This window comes from Pituophis catenifer, unplaced genomic scaffold (assembly GCF_029215685.1).
Source record: "Pituophis catenifer annectens isolate HBS135680 unplaced genomic scaffold, rPitCat1.0.hap2 SCAF_31, whole genome shotgun sequence".
NCBI lineage: Eukaryota > Metazoa > Chordata > Lepidosauria > Squamata > Colubridae > Pituophis > Pituophis catenifer.
The window spans coordinates 475,033-499,104 of NW_027256911.1; the positions used below are offsets into that span (position 1 = coordinate 475,033).

At 42.8% G+C, this 24,072-nt stretch overlaps 1 protein-coding gene across 1 annotated transcript in view; it reads right to left on the reverse strand.

Moving 5' to 3' along the window:
• The window catches only part of LOC139326290 (PDZ and LIM domain protein 2-like), an 85,990-nt gene that overhangs the window by 10,774 nt on the left and 51,144 nt on the right, over positions 1-24,072 (reverse strand). Inside the window, exon 7 of the mRNA XM_070956450.1 lies at positions 9,975-10,135. Within this exon, the coding sequence (XP_070812551.1) occupies positions 9,975-10,135 (161 nt within the window). The remainder of the gene's footprint in view (positions 1-9,974; positions 10,136-24,072) is intronic.

The following is a 24,072-nucleotide window of genomic DNA, read 5'->3' on the forward strand; positions in this document are numbered from 1 at the left end:
CAAATGGGATGATAGCAGAGTGGCTCTCCCATTAGCTGAGCCCAAAGGGAAAAGCTTATCTCCCATTCAGACGTGTCCTTCAAAGCAGTGGTGAAATCCAAATTTTTTTACTACCGGTTCTGTAGGCGTGGCTTGGTAGGCATGGCAGGGGAAGGGTACTACAAAATCTCCATTCCCACCCCACTCAAGGGGAAGGATATTGCAAAATCTCCGTTCCCACCCCACTCCAGGGGGAAGGATATTGCAAAATCTCCGTTCCCACCACACTCCAGGGGAAGGATACTGCAAAATCCCCATTCCCTCCCCACTCCTGGGGGAAGGATATTGCAAAATCTCTGTTCCCACCCCACTCCAGGGGAAGGATACTGTAAAATCTCCATTCCCACCCCACTCCAGGGGAAGGATACTGCAAAATCCCCATTCCCTCTCCACTCCTGGAGGAAGGATACTGCAAAATCCCCATTCCCTCCCCACTCTGGGGCCAGCCAGAGGTGGTATTTTCCGGTTCTCCTAACTACTCAAAATTTCCGCTACCGGTTTTCCGAACCACTCAAAATTTCCGCTACCGGTTCTCCAGAACCTGCTGGATTTCACCCCTGCTTCAAAGCTTGGCTCACCTACAGAAAACGGATCGTTTTGTAGGAGCACACGAGTACAGGTAGCACCTGCACCGCTTCTTTCTGCCAGAACCAGCCCCCTGGAGAGTCTAACCAGGTTTAGGAAGGCTGCGGATTTACCTTCCCAAGCAATAGCTAATTCGGTAGCCCTCTCACCCCAATTTTTTTCTCTCTTTCTCTGGTCCTCGGAGTTGCTCGGAGTCAGAGTGTCTTGCTGTCTTTCTCGTTCTGAAAGGCAGAACACTCCCTCAAGTTACAACCCTTAGACCTGCCCTGTCTCGACCTTCGTCAGCAGCTCTGACTGAAGTGTGGATTAACCCTCGCACTTCCTGGCTCAGTTAAGTAGTACAGTAAAGGATGCCTAGAAAGTACGTTTTGCAGATCTGGCGGGGGCTCAGACACAATATAACAGGAAGAGGGCTTCCTAACAGGAAGGGAACTTTTCCCCCAGCACAAAAACGAGTTAGTTAGTTAAGTTTCCTTTATTGATTAGCTCTTCCGTCATATCAAAGTTAATAGACTGTTTACTGCTGACCTCACCCCATTCCTAAGAGGTCTGTAAGGGACGTGCATAAGCATACCATAATGCCTACCATCCCTGTCCTAATGTTCCCTTTAATTGTATTCATTTTATGTTTTCAATTCATGCTTATACGTATATATATTATCTAATACGTACTCGACAAATAAATAAATAAATAAATAAAAAATAATGTCTTGGTAAGGCCACTGCGTCCAATTTTGGTCGCCATGATGTAAAAAAGATGTGGAGACTCTAGAAAGGGTGTAGAGAAGAGCAACAAAGATGAGTAGGAGACTGGAAGCTAAAACATTTGAAGAACGGTTGCAGGAACTGGGTACGTCTAGTCTAATGAAGAGAAGGACTAGGGGAGACATGATAGCAGTCTTCCAATATCTCAGGGGTTGCCACAAAGAAGAGGGAGTCAAGCTATTCTCCAAAGCATCTGAGAGTAGGACAAAAAGCAATGGGTGAAAACTAATCAAGGAGAGAAGCAACTTAGAACTAAGGAGAAACTTCCTGACAGGGAGAACAATGAATCAGTGGAACAACTTTTCTCCAGAAGTTGTGAATGCTCCAACACTGGAAGTTTTTAAGAAGATGTTGGATAACCATTTGTCTGAAGTGGTGTAGGGTTTCCTGCCTAAGCAGGGGGTTGGACTAGAAGACCTCCAAGGTCCCTTCCAACTCTGTTATTCTATTCTATTCTATTCTATTCTATTCTATTCTATTCTATTCTATTCTATTCTATTCTATTCTATTCTATTCTATTCTATTCTATTCAAGTGGAGAGTTCCAGATACAAATTTTATTACTAAAATCTGGTAAAAACAATTTAAAATGGAATCGGAATAAAATACAGTTTAACTGAAATAGGAATAAAATACAGTTTAAACTGAAACTGGAATAAAATACAATAATTTAATATATAGATAAATAAAATATGGTAAAATTATATTTTGGTATCACTGCTACAATCTACCCCAATCGGTCCCACCCCAAAATGAGTAAAAAAGGACAAACGCTCCTAGATAGAAAAATGTACCTTCTTTTACCCATCTCCAGCAAAGGACACCATGGGAATTCAACTGTCAGCTTCTCTGAGATGTAAGCAAAATTTACCAGCTTGGAGATAAATATGATCTCATGTTCCAACTACCGTACTTTTGGTGATTCAGAAACTTAGGGAGGGAATTTGAAAGGGAGGAAGGAAAGAAAGAAAGGAAGGGAGGAGGGAGGGAGGGAGGGAGAAAGGAAGGAAGAAAGGAAGGAGGGAGGGAAGGAAGGAAGGAAGGAAGGAAGGAAGGAAGGAAGGAAGAAAGAAAGAAAGAAAGAAAGAAAGAAAGAAAGAAAGAAAGAAAGAAAGAAAGAAAGAAAGAAAGAAAGAAAGAAAGAAAGAAAGAAAGAAAGAAAGAAAAACGTTTTCATCTCTCCTAAACTAACAGTTTGGCTGGGCTTCTGGGTGTTTGTTTTTGGGTTTTCTGGCAGAGGGGAAATCAATCTAAAATGGAAGTCATGACTTCAGAGATAAAATGCCTACTCTCGGTTCTCAGGTACCAAAACTGAGGGGCGGTTTTGAGGGGGAGAATTATCTGAGGTACATTTTCTGTTAAGATGGCAGTGGCCCTACTCAGTGATGGGATTCAGCCGGTTCGCACCACTTCGGGAGAACCGGTTGTTAACTTTCTGAGCAGTTTGGTGAACTGGTTGTTGGAAGAAATCATTAGGGCAGAGAACCGGCTGTTAAATTATTTGAATCCCACCCCTGGCTCTACTGTATGTTTTCTTGAACAATTAAGAGCCAGCATGTCATAACTAGGAAAGATCATCAGAACAGAAACAAAGTATGGGGCACGATCGATGGCTCTCAACTTTTCCTGCGTCTGTAAAGACTTTTAGAAGAACGCATTAAAAAGTATCAGTGGAATTGTCATCTTCCTTTTTCCTTTTTAGGACTCTAATTAAAAGAAAACACATCAATATAACCGTTAGCGCAAACTGCAGATGTACAATGAGGACAACTGTTTCAGTGCAACCTCTCAATTAGCCACTGGCTCTTGTTTTATTTTCCTAGTAATTTTATTAAGATTTTTTTTTAGAAAGAACAATAAAAGATATTTGAAGGGAGGGAATTTGAAAGGAAGGTAGGAAAGAAAGAAAGAAAGGAAGGAAGGAGGGAGGGAGGGGGGAGGAAGGAAGGAAGGAAAGAAAGAAAGACAGAAAGAAAAAGAAAGAAAGAAAGAAAGAAAGAAAGAAAGAAAGAAAGAAAGAAAGAAAGAAAGAAAGAAAGAAAGGAGGAAGATAAAAAGAAGCTACCCACCCCTTTAAGAAAATACGATTCAGATTCATTGCTGTCATTTTATTTTGAAATGAAAACATCACAATTCATAAACATTAGGTAACCCAAAACAGGGTGGATAAAAATCAATGATTTTTTTAAAAAAATAAAAAAAAATCAGTTTTTTTTATTTAAATCGGATTTTTTTGATTTAAATCGGATTTTTTTTTATTTTTATCAAATTTATTTTAATAAAAAACTTTTGGGGTAAAAATCTATCGTAAGATAGTTTTCTATTTAAGATACATAAATCATTTAGTTTGTTCAACATGAAATGGAGCTTAGTTATGTAGCATGAGGCTGTATATTTTGCAACACTGGGACTATCGGTGAGTCAACAGTGGGTCAAAGGAGTAGCAGAGATGACAGTTGCTCTTTAAAAATTATGATTTAAATCGAGTTGATTTAAATCAAGCCTTTTTACTAGGGATTTAAATCATGATTTAAATTGTGATTTAAATCAACTCGATTTAAATCAAATCCACCCTGACACAAAATGCAGGAAGCTGCCTTATTCAGCCAGGCCAATTGTCTCTATGGTAGTGTTTACTCCAACTGGTACCAGCCTTCCAGTTCCTAAGTCTTTACTATCATTGTTTGTGAGCAGGTGTTCAACTATGCCTGAATAATGGCAGGAATGGGTTTGCCGGTTTTTCTGTTTTGAATGGGTAGTGAAGATTTGAAAAACCTTTCTCTGGGAAGGCCATTGAAACAAACAGGTGCTATTCCTGTGCTGAAAAATGAACAATGCCCCAAGAGCTGCATACGAAAACATACGATATAGACTTAACTTGGGGAAGCTGAAAAACATCTATCGGAAAAACAGCTCACACTGGACCAGCATGGCAGATTGTGGTCTATCACCTTCAACGAAGAGGCTGCCATCTTGGGATGGATTTATTTGGACTGGGCATATGCCAATACTATTAAACGTATTTTTCAGATTATAAGACGCACCTAAATTTAGAAGAGGAAAACAAAAAAAAAAAAAAGGTTTTGGCCTCCCTTTTTTTTCGGCCCTTTTCTAGGCTTTTTTTGGCTCGTTTTCAAGGCATTTTTTGGCCCGTTTTCAAGGCTGTTTTTGGCCCGTTTTCAAGGCTGTTTTTGGCCCGTTTTCAAGGCTTTTTTTGGCCCATTTCAAGGCTTTTTTGGCCCATTTTCAAGGCTTTTTTCGGCCCATTTTCAAGGCTTTTTTCGGCCCATTTTGGGGGCGTTTTTGGCCCGTTTTCAGGGCTTTTTTAAGCCTGTTTCCGAGGCTTTTTGGAGCCATTTTTGGGACTTTTTTGGGCCCGTTTTCAAGGCTTTTTTGGCCCATTTTCAAGGCTTTTTTGGCCCATTTCAAGGCTTTTTTGGCCCATTTTCAAGGCTTTTTTCGGCCCATTTTGGGGGCGTTTTTGGCCCATATTCAGGGCTTTTTTCAGCCTGTTTCCGAGGCTTTTTGGAGCCGTTTTTGGGGCTTTTTTGGCCTGTTTTCGAGGCTTTTTTTGGCCTGTTTTTTCCAAAAAAACAGGCCAAAAAAGAGCCTCAAAAACAGGCCAAAAAAGCCCCGAACACAGGCCGAAAAAAGCCTCAAAAATAGGTCAAAAAAAGGCCTGAAAAAAGGGTGTGCGGCGGGCAAAAAAAAAATGACTGGCAGGTGGGCGGGGCTTCGGCAATATTCGGTCTATAAGACGCACAGACATTTTTGCACCCTTTTGGGAAACAAAAAAGTGTGTCTTATAGTCCGAAAAATATAGTACATCAGTGTACAAACTCCACTCTTTCTGACAATGACTACGTTCATAGATTTAGTTCAAGGCAGTCACGCCCAAATCCTTGTCAATAGCTTTTTATGCTGCTTCTTGAAGAGACTTTGTGTATCAATAATAAAAAAAGGGAAAGACACACATGCCCTTCCTTTTATCAATAAGGAAGGAGCCGAAAACACACACAAAGGAAGGGCGTGTGGTTTGGCAGTGCAAAGATGAAAGTGGTGACTTGGATAATTCGGATCAAAATAGAGCTACTTGGATTGAGCTACTTCTGGCTAACATAGTCTCTTCAATCTACTGGCTAATAAACGGGGTCAGACAGGCTTCCCCTAACCCGGCACCCTCCAAAAATATTAGATTCCTACTCTCCAGGTTTTGAAGTATTTCTAGCAGGACTACCAGATTCTGTAACATCTTTCACGGGTCGGCAACCTTAAACACTCAAGCCACAAAGGTCCTAACCGGAAGCCCCCCGTTCAATTCTGGAGCCGACCAGAAGTCCGGTTTCCCCATCATAGAGTCTCTTAGCGTGGTGTCTTTTTTCCTCTGCTGACCGGAAGTCCGGTTCCCCCACCATAGAGTCTCCTCCTAGCGCGGCATTCTTTTTCCTCTACCTGTCTGAACCGAAACCCCTATCAAGTGTGAAGCTGACTGGCGACAGGGAGCTGCAGCAGAGGGATGAAAGAGCCACATGCGGCTCCAGAGCTGCGGGTTGCCGACCCCTGCCCTAGGCCATCCATCTGGAAAACTCACAAGATTCATTTTTCTCACCATGTACATGTATACATCCAAACTAGACTGTGGTGTTTCTCCGTGTCATATAATATATGTGGGTATGTATTGTTGTTGTTGTTGTTGTTGTTGTTGTTATTCTCTTTTAATGACCCCATAATCCCTTGCATCAGGGTGGAGTCAGGGCAACTGAATGGAGGCTGAGGGTTTACTGGCTGGATGCCTTTCCTGTTGCCAATGCAGAGTTCGCAGCTGATATTTACACATTGTGCCCAGAGAGAGAAATATCTGGCGCTACCTGGGATCGAACTCACAGCCTCCCGATTGTGAGGCGAGAGCTCCACCTCTAAGCCACTGCACCACTCATTTATTGGATAATTCGGATCAAAATAGAGCTACTTGGATTGAGCTACTTCTGGCTAACATAGTCTCTTCAATCTACTGGCTAATAAATGGGGAAAGAGCCTTGGTAGTACAGTGGTCTAAGGCACCCTGTTATTAAGCTGTTATTAAGACCAGCTGCCTGCAATTACTGCAGGTTCGAATCTCGCCAGGCTCAAGGTTGACTCAGCCTTCCATCCTTTCTAAGATAGGTGAAATGAGGACCCAGTTTGTGGGGGCAATAAGCTGACTTTGTATAAAATATACAAAAGGATGAAGGCTATTGCTTAATGCATTGTAAGCCGCCCTGAGTCTCCGGAGAAGGGCGGCATATAAATCTAAATAAAATAAATAAAAAATGTATTTTGTAATAAATATTACACAATATTGTAATACATAAGCTATATTTTTGTGTGGTGTACTTCGGAGACCCTTTGAGAGCTGTACGCAACGAAATTTCATTTTAATGTATGCCGATTAGTGTACATTTAAAGTGACAAAGTAATTCTAAGTTCTAAGTCAGGTCTACCTTGTTGCCAAGGGACAAGGAAATGAAGATGGGAGGGACCGAATTTGGGAGGTCAGGGGCCATGCCTACATTCCTTTGTGGACTTTGCCTGGGGACAGGTGTTTTCACCTTCCTGGTATGACGGCTGCATTTTCCTGATACCAAAAGGCCTAAAAATAGCCTCTCGTGGCTTCGGCATCCTCAAGACAATTTTCTAGATTTCCGGTTGACCACTTAGCATCATTCATAGAAGGGCTGTTACAAATCGATTATTTTCTGAACCCCCCGTGAAGCAATTCCTTTTTCTTTCAAAGAATCCTGGCTTTCCAGTACCAGGAAGAAAGTAATACAGTACTCGTACACATACATATGTATATACAGATATTTCCTCAACTTACAAACATTTGCTTAGTGACTGTTGAAAGTTACAACGGCACTGGAAAACGTGACTCACAACTAGTCTTCACACATACACACACACACTACCATCGCAGCATCCTAGTAGTCAGGTGATCAAAATGCTTTCCTCATCTCTCTCTCCCTTTTCTCTCTCTCCCTCCCTCCCTCTCTTCTCTCTTCACTCCCTCTCTCCTCTCCCTCCCTCCTCTCCCCCTCCTTCTCCCCTCCCTCTCTTCTCTCCCTCCCTCTCACTGCTTTCTCTCTTCTCTCTTCACTCCCTCCCTCCTCTTTCCCTCTTCTCTCTCTTCTCCTCCCTCTCTTCTCTCTTCACTCCCTCTCTCCTCTCTCCCTCCCTCTTCTCCCTCTCCTCTCCTTCTTCCCTCCCTCCCTCTCTTCTCTCCCTCCCTCTCCGTTTTCTCTCTTCTCTCTTCACTCCCTCCCTCCTCTTTCCCTCTTCTCTATCCCCCTCCCTCCTCTCCCCCTCTTCACTCTCTCCCTCCCTCCTCCTCTCCTCTCTCCCTCCTTCCCTTCCTCTCTTCTCTCTCTCTTCCTCCTCTCGTCTCTCCCTCCCTCCTTCCCTTCCTCTCTTCTATCTCCCCCTCCCTCTTCTTTCTCTCTCTCTCTCTCTCTCCCCCTCCCTCCTCTCTCTCCCCCCTCTCTTCACTCTCCCTCCTCTCTCTCTACCCTCCCCCCCTCTCTCTGTGTACACACCTTCACTCCTGGTTGCTTTTGAGGTCCAGAGTTAGTAACGGAGCCAGAATTCCTGCCACTAACCATCAGAACGATGAGATTCTCCCTAAGACTTTAGAAGGCTGACTACAATCAGACCAGACAATCAAACTAAATAAATCAGTGGTTTGACTCCAAGGAGCTAAATCAGACCCAGATGCAACTGATCCCCAACTGCATCTCCTCACAACTTGCTCTGACTTCAGTACTAATTTGAAAGCTGGTAAACGGGAAGATCTTCCACCTTTGTTTCTCTCCACCTCCCTGAACTTATTCTCTCCTCTGGCACACCATTAAAAAGATACTGTTGGAGGAAAATTTTTAGTTAAAATAATTCATCCATTTATATTTCTCCCACTCCTCCACGGAAACTTGGAAAGGCAATTTAAGTCTTCTCTTTTTTTTTTAAAGCCTCACTGCTACAAAGTACAAAGTGTTGGAACATCTACAGAAGGGGTGAAGTGCTCCCGGTTCGGACCGGATCACCTGATCCGGTAGCGATGGCGGCGGTTGGTTCGGAGAACCGGTAGCAAAAATCCCTGCCCCCCACCCCCCCATGCCCAGCTAAGCCGCGCGATCATCAGAGGCGCTTTTTTTTTTTTTTTACTTTTAAAAGCATTTTTTCTACAACCTCTTCGGCCGAAAAATGCTTTTAAAAGTTAAAAAAAAAAAGCCTCTGATGATCGCGCGGCTCAGCTGGGATCGTCAGAGTCTTTTAAAAGCATTTTTTTTCTGCAACCTCTTCGGCTGAAGAGGTTGTAGAAAAAGTGCTTTTAAAAGAAAAAAAAGGCTCTGACGATCAAGGAACTCAGCTGGGATCGTCAGAGTCTTTTAAAAGCATATTTTTAACAATCTCTTCAGCCGAAGAGGTTGTAGAAAAAATGCTTTTAAAAGTAAAAAAAAAAAAAAAAAAAAGTTGGCCACGCCCACCCAATCACATTACCCCTACCACCACCAAGCCACACCCACAGAACTGGTAGTAACAAATTTTACATTTCACCACTGATCTACAGATACCGTGTTTCCCCGAAAATAAGACCCTGTCTTATATTTTTTTGAACCCTGAAATAAGTGCTTGGCCTTATTGCCATGCGCTCAAAAGCCCAATTGGGCTTATTATCAGGGGATGTCTTATTTTGAGGGAAACAGGGTAGAATCTAAATGTCAATCCCATACATATCTTAACTAATTGTTATGGCCATTCAATGCTAAACCAGCATCATTTCTTATACGGCAAGAGAGAAAAAACTTGCTCGGAGAAAACAAGCCATAGCATACTATATTTTGAACAAGGATCTCCTGGGTTGAAACTGTCCAAACTTGGCAACTTTAAGACTAGGAGGAACGGAGGAGAAAATGTTGGAGAGCAGTTAAAACTAAACTGTGATCCAGCCATTAAATAAGTTTAGGAGTGGAGGGAAGCATCCCAGGAAATCAGTTTACCAAGCTGTAATCCAGTTAAAAATAAATCTAGGAAGAGTGAAGGAGATATCTTAGAAGTAAATTTTAAAGTGAATTGATTTTGAAATGTTTGTAAGAGAGGAGTAAAATACTTGGTGTTGATTTTTAGATGCAATTTTGAAGAAATACTGATTGAATTTGGGTCTTTGAAGTAAGGGAAATATATGAAATACTGATCGTTAAAATGACAAATGAATATTATAAAAAGCTGTTTAGATTTGGAATTTAAGATTTAGGGTGATATTTAATAGAATGTTAAATGTTAGAAGAAGATGTTAGATTGAATGGAAAAATTGGGTTTAGAACTTTTTTTTCCTTTTTATTTATTTTTTCTTCTTTTTTCCTTCTTTAAGATGTAATGCATTAAATTTGGAATCTGTATTTATTTTATACCGGATCAAACTTTTGCTCTAAAAAGTTATGTTTTATGTTATAAACATAAAATTAAAAAAAATTTCAAAAAAAAAAAAAGACTGGTGGACTTCAACTCCCAGAATTCTCCAGCCAGTCATGAAGTCCACCAAGTGGCCAAAGTTACCTGTAACTGCGGTTATAGGAAGATGGACTTCTTTCTTGGTCCTTCCTGATCTCCCAAGGGTTGGAGAAGGAGTATTTACCAGGAGATGGAGAGCCGTTTAAGGGAGGCAGCACTGTCACGGGAGACTCTCTGGAATGGGTGAAGCTCCTTTGTTCTGTCATCTGATGTAGTGGAAAAGAGACAGTAGGATGACATTACGTAGAAAAGGCCACTAAGATGGCTAACAAAGGTGACTGCCACTATCAATCACAAAATATCTTGCAAATATAACTTTTTATAACAGATAGAACTAAACTGATATTATATGTGTATGTGCCTGTGTGTATATCTATCTATCTATCTATCTATCTATCTATCTATCTATCTATCTATCTATCATCTATCTTACCAACCTACATCTATCTATCTATCTATCTATCTATCTATCTATCTATCTATCTATCTTACCTACCTCTATCTATCTATCTATCTATCTATCTATCTATCTATCTTACCTACATCTATCTATCTATCTATCTATCTATCTATCTATCTATCTATCTATCTTACCTACCTCTATCTATCTATCTATCTATCTATCTATCTATCTATCTATCTATCATCTATCTATCTATCTATCTATCTATCTATCTATCATCTATCTTACCTACCTACCTCTATCTATCTATCTATCTATCTATCTATCTATCTATCTATCTATCTTACCTACCTCTATCTATCTATCTATCTATCTATCTATCTATCTATCTATCTATCTATCTATCTATCTTACCTACATCTATCTATCTATCTATCTATCTATCTATCTATCTATCTATCTATCTTCTTTCAATCTACCTACCTACCTACCTACCTACCTACCGGTATCTATCTATCTATCTATCTATCTATCTATCTATCTATCTATCTATCTTCTTTCAATCTACCTACCTACCTACCTACCGGTATCTACCTACCGATATCTGTCTGTCTGTCTGTCTGTCCATCTATCTATCCATCCATCTATCCTATCAACTTTATCCTATCGACTCCATCCATCCTCCATCCCCCAACCCTCATCTTCCATCTCTCTCCATATATCTCTCCATATATATATATATATCACCTTTGTTATTTTACAAATAACTCAAGGCAGTGAACAAACCTAACTCTCTTTCTCCCTCCTCTTTTCCCCACAACAACAACAACAACAACCCTGTGAGGTGGATTAGGCTGGCTTTCATGCCTAAAGCAGGACTTGGAACTCACAGTTGCTCAATTTGCTACAGCATAGAAGCTCCCCAATTACAGGTATTCAGTTTTGCAAACTTTCATTATTCAACCTCCAGGGACCAAGCTGTTTGTCTTTTTAGGAGGGATGCTAAAACAAATGGTGATAAATTCTAGTAATATAGGCGTGAGGCTAAAATATACAATAATCTCACAACCCAAAATGTCCTAGGTAGGACCTAGAGCAACGATAGAGAACCTTTAGGGCTTGGTTCAGAATTCTCTTTCTCTGTCTCTCTCTCTCTGTCTCTCTCTGTGTTTCTGTGTCTCTCTTTCTCTCTCTCTGTGTGTCTCTCTCTATCTCTGTCTCTCTCTCTGTGTGTCTCTCTCTTTCTCTTTCTCTCTGTGTTTCTGTCTCTGTCTCTCTCTGTGTGTGTCTCTCTCTATCTCTGTCTCTCTCTGTGTCTCTCTCTCTCTTTCTTTCTCTCTCTCTGTGTGTTTCTGTCTCTGTCTCTCTATCTGTCTCTCTGTGTGTGTCTATGTCTCTCTCTTTCTCTTTCTGTGTTTGTCTCTGTCTCTCTCTGTCTCTGTCTCTCTGTGTGTGTGTCTCACTCTCTTTCTCTCTCTCTGTGTTTCTGTCTCTGTCTCTCTCTTGTCTCTATCTGTCTCTCTCTCTGCGTGTCTCTCTCTGTCTCTGTCTCTCTGTCTCTGGGTCTCTCTTTCTCTTTCTCTCTCTCTCTGTGTTTCTGTCTCTCTCTGTCTCTCTATCTGTCTCTCTCTCTGTGTGTGTGTCTCTCTCTGTCTCTGTCTCTCTGTGTCTCTCTCTTTCTCTCTCTGTCTCTGTCTCTGTCTCTGTCTCTGTCTGCCTCTCTCTCTCTTTCACTCTGTGTCTTTCTGTGTGTGTCTCTCTCTCTGTGTCTCTCTGTCTCTCTGTCTCTCTCTCACTCACTCACTCACTCACACATACACACACACATGGACAAAAGAGAAACAATTCTCTATCTCCCCCATATCTAGGCCACCTGAACTACAAGCACTTGGCTTCGGGTGTTGATAAATGCTGGAGTGTCACCCAAAATGTCATGATGTGTCACCTTTGACAGGTAAGCCCTAAGTTTGCCATCCCTGTCCTAGATCCTAATTAAAAAACGAAAGATACTTAAGGCTGAGTTTAACCAAGCAATCCAAATTCTGCATCAAGAAAAGGCAAGATTTGGCAGCCTAAACAAACGATGGGCGAAGTTAGATAAATAACCACACCGGAAGGAAGGAAGGAAGGAAAACGGGACCGTTAAAAGGGATAGGGGGTAAAATGTCTCACCCTCCCATAACCACAGGAATGCAATCTGACCAACTGGCTGTGAAGATTTCAGTAAGCCTTGTCAGCAATCTTTCAAATAAATCTCTCTCAACTAGCCACGGAAGCTAGAAATATGTTTTTACAAAACTCTGCAAGTCTCAAGAGGCCAACCTGCATATCTAATATCCCTGGATTTTCTCCATCCTTATAACTGTTATGTAGGCACATCAACAGAGATGGTCAAGTTCTATCAAGTCTAAATGTTCCTCACAGAACCACTTCACCCTTAATCCTGTAATCCCCTGATAAGCCAAAATCTGTCCTGCAGAACAGAATGCAAGCTTTCTATTGTGAGTAGAATAGTTGTTGGGTTGTTGTTTGTTTTTTTTTGGGTGGACACGAAACTAAAGACGGAAAGAAACCTCTTTTCAACTTTTATCACAAACCAGAAGTGAGAATCCTCATCAATACTGTTTTAAAAGCTGTTAAACATTTTTAAATGCATGTATCTGAGAAAGAGAGGTACTGAAGATATCTGGCTTATTATCGATAATTTATTAAGACTAGCCAAAGGGAAAAATCTTGAGAATTCTGTACAACTCCTACCATCGATCTTTACAGGATTTTAACATTAATTGCAAAGAACAGCAATTAAGATGATTAAAGGCCTGGAGGCTAAAACATATTAAAAACGGTTGGAGGATTTGGGTCTGGCTAGTCTAGAGAAAAAAAGGACAAGAGGAGACATGATAGCAATATTCCAATATTTGAGGGGCTGCCACAAAGAAGAGGAGGTCAAGCCTTGGTAGAACAGTGGTTTAATGCACCCTGTTATTAACACAGCTGCCTGCAATTTCTGCAGGTTCGAATCTTACCAGGCTCAAGATTGACTCAGCCTTCCATCCTTTCTAAGGTAGGTTAAATGAGGACCCAGTTTGTGGGGGCAATAAGCTGACTTTGTATAAATATACAAAAGTATGAAGGCTATTGCTTAGCGCATTGTAAGCCGCCCTGAGTCTCCGGAGAAGGGCGGCATATAAATCAAATTAAAAAAAAAAATTATTTTCCAAAGCCCCTGAGGGCAGGACAAGAAACAATGGATGGAAACTAATCAAGGAGAGAAGCAACCTGGAATGAAGGAGAAACTTCCTAACAGTGAGGACAATTAACCAGTAGGATAGCTTTGCCTTCAAAGGTTGGAGGTTTTTAAAGAAGAGACTGGACAGTCAATTGTCTGAAATGATATAGGACAGGGATCTGCAACCTTAAACACTCAAAGAGCCATTTGGACCCATTTCCCACAGAAAAGAAAACACTGGGAACCACAAAACCCTTCCGGTGCCTGACTATTTCTTGAGTGGCCACAAAACTAGCATACGTAGTTGAATTAAATGTTCTGTTTTCTTCTGAAACTTTTCTTTTCTTGGTTCATGGTTGGTCTGTCGGGGGTTGAAAAGCTCAATAAATCACATGCCAGTGAGTGTCGCACATTGGCGGTTGTGATGCATATTTTGAGGGAACGGGGAGCTGCAGCAGAGGGGTGAAAGAGCCACATGCGGCTCCAGAGCCGCAGGTTGCTGACCCCTGGTATAGGATCTCTTGCTTGAGCTGGGGGCTGGACTAGAAGACCTCCAAGGTCCCTTCCAGCTCTATTCTGATTCTAATTTCAAAGCCAAATGCAATCAAGCAGATAAGGAAGGTTGTCATGCCAGACATACCTGACTACATCTTTGTGTAGAGACTTGGAATGCTCTTATTTCATTCCCAGCTCCCTCCCTGTAGAATGCCAACTGATAGAAGGGTTATCCACACAACGATGACTGCTAACTACTGTGCAAAGATAGTTAACGGTAGTAGGGACCCCATCCAGGGCTGAAATCCAAAATTTTTCCCTACCGGTTCTGTGGGCATGGCTTGGCATGCGTGGCAGGGGAAGAATATTGCAAAATCTCCATTCCCACCCTACCCCACTCTGGGGCCAGCCAGAGGTGGCATTTGCCGGTTCTCCGAACTACTCAAAATTTCCGCTACCGGTTCTCCAGAACCTGTTAGAACCTGCTGGATTTCACCCCTGACCCCATCCCAGCACCACAAAGTCAACCACAGTCAGTCTTCTTCTCCATCCATTTCCACAGACTTTAGAAGACCTGCGTTACCTCACCAGAAGAAAATGTGCGAAGGTCTTTGAAGCAAGCTACATTAGATAGTATTATCGGAACAAAGGCAGCCACTTGCGCTAGGGAGTATTCCAGATTTGGCTCCCGAATAGTGCTAAAATTAAATGTGTAGCCCATACACAACTCATTTCCTGAAAGGGTGTGTGTGGGGGTGGGGGCAGGGACACATTCTTGGATGGTTAACTCATTCTTGTTAATCCTTGCCCTGAAGCCTCAGGAGGACCTATCTGATGGCCTGATGGGGCAACATATAGTCCAAAAGTCATCTTTCTGGATCTCTCAGACAAAGCCAGCTCCTGACCAGAAGAGGGCACTCGAATTTTTCCAGTTTCTCCGGCACTGATGGGAGCCAAATTAGAAAGGGCTACAAGAATAGCAAAGATGTTCCCTGGTAATTCACCGAAATGTTGGAAATGCAAGAATAACTATGGAACATACTATCACCTCTGGTGGACTTGTCCAGTGGCAAAACAATTTTGGGTCAAAGTTAAAAAACTTTTAGAGGAGATAATAGAAAAACCAGTAAAGGGAGAGCCAGAGCAATTTCTAATAGGGATTCCAATAGAAAATTACCCAAAAGAAATACAGTATTTAACACTACATATATTAACAGCAGCTCGCATAATATATGCACAAAACTGGAAGAAGGAATGTCCACCAACAGAAGAGGATCTAATTAAAAAAATCCTCGAATGTGCAGAGATGGACAAGCTCACAAAGGAACTTAAGGAAAGAGAGGACACAGATTACTATAGAGTATGGTGCAGATGGTAAGATTGGTGGGAGAAAAGGAAAAATGAAAAAAAAAAGGAATAAAGGAAAAAAGGGGGAATTGAAATAATACCTTATTGTTTATTTTTGTAATAATATTGCTTGAATGTGCTGAAGATCAAAGGAAAGAGAAGTCGAAATAATAGGAAATTAGATTATTTAAATAGATTAAGATAAAGTTAGAATATATGTAAATAATAAGAAAGGATCACCTTAAAAGAGCTGTAAACAACGGAAAAATGATACGTATTTATGTGTTGTTTGTTTTGTGTTTGTTTTAATGTGTTTAAAATAAAAAACTTTAAAAAAAAAGAAGGGCTACAATACCAGCAACAGTGGGAAAGAACGAAAAGGAAGAGTGAACAGTTTAATCCACTGAGTGTGTTAATTGGAGAAAGCAGTTTAGGTAATATTACAGGGCAGGATGGAGGTGTGTGACAATCCTTTGGGGCTTAATTGTGGTTTTAAGTCTTAAATAGTACCTGTATTTAAGATGGGGAAGTATCAGCAGGAAAGGTGGCTAAAACTTTGGAGGTATGAACCTTGCAAAAGATGCCTTATCATTGTTTTCTCGAGTACCCAAAATCTGGGATTTAGCTCTTGTCCGTCGTCTGCAATTCCTTTTCAATCTCCCATCTTGTACAACTATAGCAATTTGCCTTAGCAACAACTATAAACTACTTTCACACTCTTTTTAGAAATTTGTATCAAACTGAGCTTTAGTTGGTTGGTCTATTTGTATCAAAAGCAATTTCACTAAAATACACCACTAGTAACCAGAGCTGGTAAATGGTGATCTCCTTTGCCGAGTTCCCAAAATCCAACTAATTTTCCTTGGCCAACTTGGGTGCCACAAGAGATACAACAACTTTGCATCAAGGTTATCACAAACAGCTCAGGCCATCAATGCTGGTAGCAAGACTGTAGTTCAGTATCAAAGTTCTGGATATTAAACAAATCTCAGGTGTAATTCTCAGCATCTTCAGGTAGAAGTACCAGGGAAGAAATGATGCAAAAGATCTTTACTGAAGATCTTGGAGAATTAGACAGACAGAGAGTCTGACTGAGTCATCTTTCTACGTTAAGTACCAATTTTATTCCTAACAGGGCAAAGAAAGAATTTCCATTCCATCTTAAGAGAAGCTGTAAGGGTTCGGATTGTACTGTCGAAAATATTACATCGAAAGCAGGCAAGATAAAAATCACTCCCGATTAGGAAAATACCGAATAGCGAAACGAGAAGTAGTTTCACTAATGACTCAACGTTTTTTAGAAGTTCTGAATTGCTCGACCGGGAAACAAGAATGCTTTGCTGACTGCTGGGGGCTATAGGTTTCCTTTGGCTTAATTCGTGCCAACTCCACCCATTTCTAGCCAAAAACAGAGGTGGCTGCGGTGATGCATGGCGTTGCTTTATCATGACTGAATTATTAGAAGTGGCTCCACGTGGAGCTCCCTCTGAAATACATCCAGAAATTTCAAAGAGGTCCTATAATGCTCCTAACTGGAATTAATCATTATGAACATGTAACTCCCTTAGCTCTGTGTTCATGATTTACTTTGGGTCCAATTCAGAGTGTTAAGTCAGCTTCCAATGGTTAAGGGTGGGGCTACTGAAAGGATGGCCTCCTCGCCTATAAGCTCCTTGGCTCATTAAGATCTTCTGGAAATGCAGAACCAGCATTGTTTTCACAAGACAAAACATCTGGATAGGACTAGAGAGACAGCCCAGAGATCTGACTAAGGACGGTTGACAAAGCCAGAGGGTTACACACTATTGACTTGAAGGAGGTGGTCCCTGCTGAGATGTTTTTTTAAAAAAAAAACATTTCGGAAACCAGCAGAAAATGGCACAACTGATTTTTTTTTTTTGGATGATAACATCTGCTTAATTTCAGTGACGTAACTGGTGAAAGCAGAAAAGAAATTGCTTTGGGGGCTACAATTTCCCGTCCCCTCATCCAAACCATGTCGTATGCTCGAAGAACTCTTGATGAATGAGAATTGTCTGCAAGGGTTTAGATGGATGGAGCCTTTGAGAAGATAATTCGCACTCTCCCTTTTTAAGCCGTGAAGGACTATCATAGGTATGTGGAAGAGTCACATTAATGGACTTGTTGTTTGCATAGTACACAGGACGGAGTCAGGCCTAAATTCCTGCCTTGTGTTTTCACTGCTCCCTATTTCAGTTGGCTAACCTTCTCCAAGTCACCAAGGAATGGCGGCTTATTATTATTCTCCCCTTATTCCTTTCAACTGCTAGAACAGTTTGGATGAAAAAACAAAAGTGTCAAAGGATTTGCTAAATGGGCATAATCTGATAATCTGGTATAAATTCAGGGTTCGAACTATGATAGCATACCAACTCATATATCTTCTAATATCGGTTTTTGGACTTGAGTTCTTATCCCCAAATCGGACACCCCTCAATTACAATCAACGAAACGCCTATCTCACTTTCTTCAGCGTTTACATTTCTGGGTTTTTCAGACCAGCCTGTTCCTTCTCATTTCTCCCGATTTGAGCCGTTCCTTAACTAAATACCCCCCGCTCCCCACCGGCAAATTTGCTTGCCAATAGAAGCCAGGAGCATTGTGATCTGGGCCAGCTGGCAGCAGGCCACATCCATTTTAACTACCCACATCAGCCTCAACAGAGCTTCCCCATATGTTTGAGATTCAGCTGGCTGCTGTAGAGGATTTAATCCAGCATCAAACAACAGGGACCATTGGAGAGGCCTACCCGTGAATGCATAATATTTATGGCAGCTCTAATGGGATACCTACCTTCTACAGTGCTATGTTAGCATTAGTAAAGCCTGAAAAGTACCCCTGGCAGAATCCACCAGAATGACAATTCTCCACTCAGATAAACACACTTAGGTAAGAAAAACCAAAAGTACACATATAAACTGGACCAGGCTTAATAGCAGTAACCATGAGGGGGATCTTGGAGTCTTAGTGGACAACCAGTTAAAAGATGAGCCAACAGTGTGCAGAGGCAGCCAAAAAAAGCCAATGCAATCCTAAATTGCATTAACAGAGAGATGCAATCAAGATCAAGGGAGGTACTAATACCACTCTATAAAGCCTTAGTAAGACCACACCTAGAGTACTGCATCCAGTTTTGGTCACCACACTATAAAAAAGATGTTGAAACTCTAGCGAAAGTGCAGAGGAGGGCAACCAGGATGATTCAGTGACTGGAGGCTAAAACATATGAAGAACGGTTACAGGAACTGGGCATGGCTAGTCGAGCCATGTTAGCTGAGCCGAGGTGGTGCAGTGGTTAGAGTGCTATACTGCAGTTACTTCAGCTGACTGCTAGTTCAGCAGATCAGAGGATCAAATCTCACCGGCTCAAGGTTGACTCAGCCTTCCATCCTTCCGAGGTGGGTAAAATGAGGACCCAGATTGTTAGGGGCAATATACTATTTAGTATACTGTCTTTGGTGTAAGCCGCCCAGAGTCCTCGGAGAGTGGGCGGCATAGAAATATGAATAATAAAAATAAATAAATAAATGGTCTAGTGAAGAGAAGGACCAGGGGAGACAGGATAGCAGTCTTCCAATATTTGAGGGGCTGCCACAGAGAGGAATGGGTCAACCTGAAGGCCAGACAAGGAATAATGGACGGAAAGGGGCCTTGGAAGTCTTTTGGTCCAATGCTCTGTTCAAGCAGGAGACCCTATACCAGTGATGGCTAACCTTTTTGCCATCATGTGCCAGGAAGAGGGGGGCGAGGTAGGTTTGCCCGTGCGTGTGCCACACCCATAATTCTATGTGCCCTGCCATGCACATGCGAGCGCGACCCCTCTTCCCCCCCCTCCTGGCACGCAATAGCGTGGTAGGCCCATTTTTCTTTCTCACCTGGCTCCAGATCCTCTCTATGCATCTGGGGAGGGCGAAAACAGCCTTCCCCACCCCCTTGGAGGACGGAAGTTGAGAAACGGGCCGTTTCAGGCCTCCAAGGGGGGTGGGGAAGGCTGTTTTCACCCTCCCCAGATGCATAGAGAGGATCTGGAGCCAGGGAGAAAGAAAAACGGGCCTTCCCCACCCCCAGGCCCTCTTCTGGTGGGCCCAAAAGGGCCGAAAATCAGCTGACAGAGCTGAGCTGGCGTGCCAGGCAACATGACTCCATGTGCCACCTGTGGCACGCGTGCCATAGGTTCGCCATCATGGCCCTATACCATTCTGGACAAATGGCAGTCCAAGCTCTTCTTAAAAATCTCAATCGATGGAACACGTCCAACTTCTGAAGGCAAGCCCTTCCTCTGAAAGTGGAAATTCCTCCACTTTCTCTTTAATGGTCTTCCATCTGTTACTTCTTGTCCTGCCCTCAGATGCTTTGGAATCTAGCTCAACACCCTTTTCTCCATGAGAGCCCCTCAAATATTGGAAGACTGATATCACGTCACCTCTAATCCTTCTCTTAAGTTAGATCCGACAAACCTAGTTTGATGCATTTTACATGACGCTCACTCTTTTCTGACCCGCATCTTTTAAATGCTGGGGGTGCTTGCTTTGCCCCTTTTCTTCCCAACCTCTAGCAGCTTCTTCATCTAAAGACATATTTTTTTGCTAGACAAATAGTAAATCCTCCTTGGCAGTCCCAGCTGCATCTGCTTAAAAACCTTGGAGACAGAAGGAGGGGGTGGTGGGTTAAAGTCCTTCCTAAATAAGAACAAATGTTTCTGGGAAGAGCAGACTGCAGGAGTCTTCACAGAAAGACCCTCATCAGCATTGCTTATGATCTCCCTTAACCCCCCTATCCCACCCAAGAAACAAAGGAATTTGGAAGAATAGACAATTTCAAAAGAGACAGTCTAGTCTAGCCTTCGTCAACTTGGTACACTGTTAGGTCAGAAGTCCCATCAAGCTGTTCCTCCTGAGTGGCCTCCTTTCCTCTCTACTGAGGACCTCTGATTCTTGACACCAGAACACCTACCTATCTTAAAGGTAAATTTAAAGGTTCCCCTTGCACATACGTGCTAGTCATTCCTGACTCTAGGGGGCAGTGCTCATCTCCGTTTCAAAGCCGAAGATTCAGCCCTGTCCAAAGACGTCTCCGTGGTCATGTGGCCGGCATGACTCAACGCCAAAGGTACACGGAACGCTGTTATCTTCCCACCAAAAGAGGTCCCTATTTTTCTACTTGCATTTTTTTAATGTGCTTTCGAACTGCTAGGTTGGCAGAAGCTGGGACAAGTAACGAGAGCTCACCCCGTTACGCGGCACTAGGGATTCAAACCGCTGAACTTTCAATCGACAAGCTCAGTGTCCTCTGAGCCCTCTTTCATCAATCTTTTCATATTGATCTGTGGGCTTTTGTTAAATCATTTCCATTTTCTTAGAGACCCTGTAGGCAAAAATATATCATTTTCTGGAATGCAACTCATCTTTTGGGTATTCCACGTCATCTAGCAACCGCTTCGGAGACAAATCTTAAGTCTGCTGCCTTTTTATAGTCTATTCTGATCTAGAAGACAATAGTTTAACTGGTCAGACAAGGAAAGGACAATAGAATCACCAGTCTAATGTTAGTAGCATGATTTGTTGAACGATGTTGGTAAACTTAAGCTGTCAGTAAAGACAGTATTAGGGACGCAGTGCCTCAGTGGCTGAGACACTGAGCTTTCGATCGAAAGGTCGGCAGTTCAGCGGTTCGAATCCCTAGTGTCGCATAACGGGATGAGCTCCTGTTACTTGTCCCAGCTTCTGCCAACCTAGGAGTTTGAAAGCACGTAAAAAATGCAAGTAGAAAAATAGGGACTACCTTTGGTGGAAAAGGAACAGCGTTCCGTGCGCCTTTGGCGTTGAGTCATGCTGTCCACGTGACCACAGAGATGTCTTCAGACAGCGCTGGCTCTTTGGCTTTGAAACAGAGATGATCAACACCCCCTAGAGTCGGGAACGACTAGCACATATGTGCGAGGGGAACCTTTACCTTTAAAGACAGTAACCCCCTGGTATATCTACATCTGAGATACTGATTAATGAAGGTTTATCCCAGCTTAGAAAGGGATAACTGTACCGGAATATGGAGCTCGGTGCCTCACATGGTTAGGAAGCTGGGTTGACAATCAACAAGCCCACATTCGGGACCCGAGTGCTGTTCTCGCCATTTGCTCCAGCTCCTGCCAACCTAGCAGTTCGAAACTGTGTAAAAATGCAAGTAGATAAATAGTACCACATTGATGGGTTGATTAATGGGGACATGATGTCACAACTGGGCATCCCCTAGGCCAGAGGTCACCAATCTTTTGGACCTCAGGGACCACTAAATTCATAATTTTAAATCCCGTGGACCACTAACATAATCTAATGACCAGTTGGGTGGGTGTGGCTAGGTGGTCATGTGACTGGGTGGGCGTGACTAACTCGTCTACCAGCACAGGCTCCTTAGGGCCCCAACAGGAAGCAGTTGTTGGACTTAAGCAGCCACCAGGAAAAAGTGTTGGGCAAACAGCTGGCTCATTTCAAATTGGATCTGGCCAAAAAGGAGGCTCAGCAGAAGCACCTCACTGAGGACTAGGAGCATAGGCTTTCCAAGCAGAGGGAAGACCTGCGGGAGTGCAAGGTCAGGTACTGGCGCCTGGAGGCTCAGCGGGCTGAGATGGTCAGCCAGTTCCAGGCCATGATGCAGTCCCATTGGAACGAGGTCCTCCGGCTCTTTGCCACCAGAAACGCTTCCCTCCAGCCTTCGGCCAAAGTCCCACACCAGGAGGCCGAAGCAGACCCCAAGTCGGAATTTCTGCCCCCCTCCGACCCACACAAAAAGACCCCGAAGGGGGAGACTCTCTGCAGCAACACAAACATTCATGGCACATATCTGTCCCAGGGGCCGTAGTCTGATTTAGTGCAATATTAAAAATGCAAATAATTTTTCTGCAGACCACCAAAATTTTCTCATGGACCATCAGTGATCCGCTTGCCTTAGGCAATGCTGATGTCACCACTGGGCTTATCCCATAAGCAGTTGAGACTGCTTTTAGAGAGGCTGTGATATGCCTATTTTTGAGAACACACTGTAATTTTTCATTTATTTCTCATCCCCAAATGAGAAAGAAACGCTGCCTCCAATTTCAATAATCCTGGTTAGAAGCGCTTTCAAAGACCACATAGAGAGGGAAGGGGAAGGAATTTGTTTTCCATTTTCCCATATTGCTTTAATATATGGTCATTCAAGACAGTGAGTTGGCAATTGAGTCAATGCAGTCAAAATAAATCTTCACCTAAACCCCAAGTCATGTATGGAATTTTCTGCCACAGAAACAAAATGGCTGCCGACTCGGAGGTCTAATCCTTTTCTTGTTTATTCCCCCTCTTTTCTTGTTATGTTATTTTTTAAGATCAACAGTGGGCTTCCTATATTTTATTTTCAACCCTTCTTCAGGCTTTCCTTCGAGATGAAGGAGCTGGAAAAAAAAAATTCTGAATAAATAAGAACAAATTCAGAAAGGAGGCATGGTTTCTCCCTTGCGGAGAAGTGGTGGTATTCAGCAGGTTCTGACCAGTTCTGGAGAACCGGTAGCGGAAATTTTGAGTAGTTCGGAGAACCGGTAACTACCACCTCTGACTGGCCCCGCCCCCATCTATTCTCTGCCTCCCAAGTCCCAGCTGATCGGGCGGGGAATGGGGATTTTGCAGTATCCTTCCCCTGGAAGTGGGGAGGGAATGGAGATTTTGCAGCATCTTTCCCCTGGAGTGGGAAGGGAATGGGGATTTTGCAGTATCCTTCCCCTGGAGTGAGGTGGGAATGAAGATTTTGCAGTATCCTTCCCCTGTAGTGGGGTGGGAATGGAGATTTTGCAGTATCCTTCCCCTGGAGTGGGGAGGGAATGGAGATTTTGCAGTATCCTTCCCCTGCCCTGCCCACCAAGACATGCCCTGCCCACCAAGACACACCCACAGAACCGGTAGTAAAAAAATTTGAATCCCACCAATGCATAGGACCTCACTTGGTAAAGGCCACCACCTGGGGAAGATTTTAGTTGAACCCTGGACTAAATGAATCTTACTTCCTCCCATGTATCTCTCTAGGCATCCAAACTATCTGAATATTACAAGAACAAAAGGACATCTATAGCAATCTAGAAGGAGCTTCTTCCTTGTTCTGGAACTTAAGCTGAACAGAGCGTTCTAGAAGTAACATTAAGTCCCGTGGTCTCCCTTTCTGGGAAGCTGCCCTGTTAAGGAATTTTCTGGGGGAAGTAAGATAAAGGAGAACCAGCCAGGCCCAAACATCAGCTCATTAGCCTCCAACCTTCAAATTTGAGCCCTCAGCTCAAGGCAACAGCTGGGTTGGAGGAGGTCAACCTAAAACAGGGCCAAGAACTAAAGCAAATAAATATTGGAAGGGAAAGAAAATGATGAGGAGAAAGCAAGACCTTGTAGAGCTGGGATGACTAAGATGCCAGCTGGCAAGCAGTATGTTTTGGGCCAACCTCTCCTCCCAAAAATTTGGGCTCGAAAAACAGCCCCAGAATATATCAAAAACACAGACAGACCGGTCAGCGGAGCCAAAGCAAGCAAACAAACAAGAATTCCAACCCAAAAGAGCAACAGCAGAGGGAAATGCCAGGACACACGGGCATGGAGACAAGACCTCAAAGACCATAGGAGGAGAGGAGAGGCAGAAAA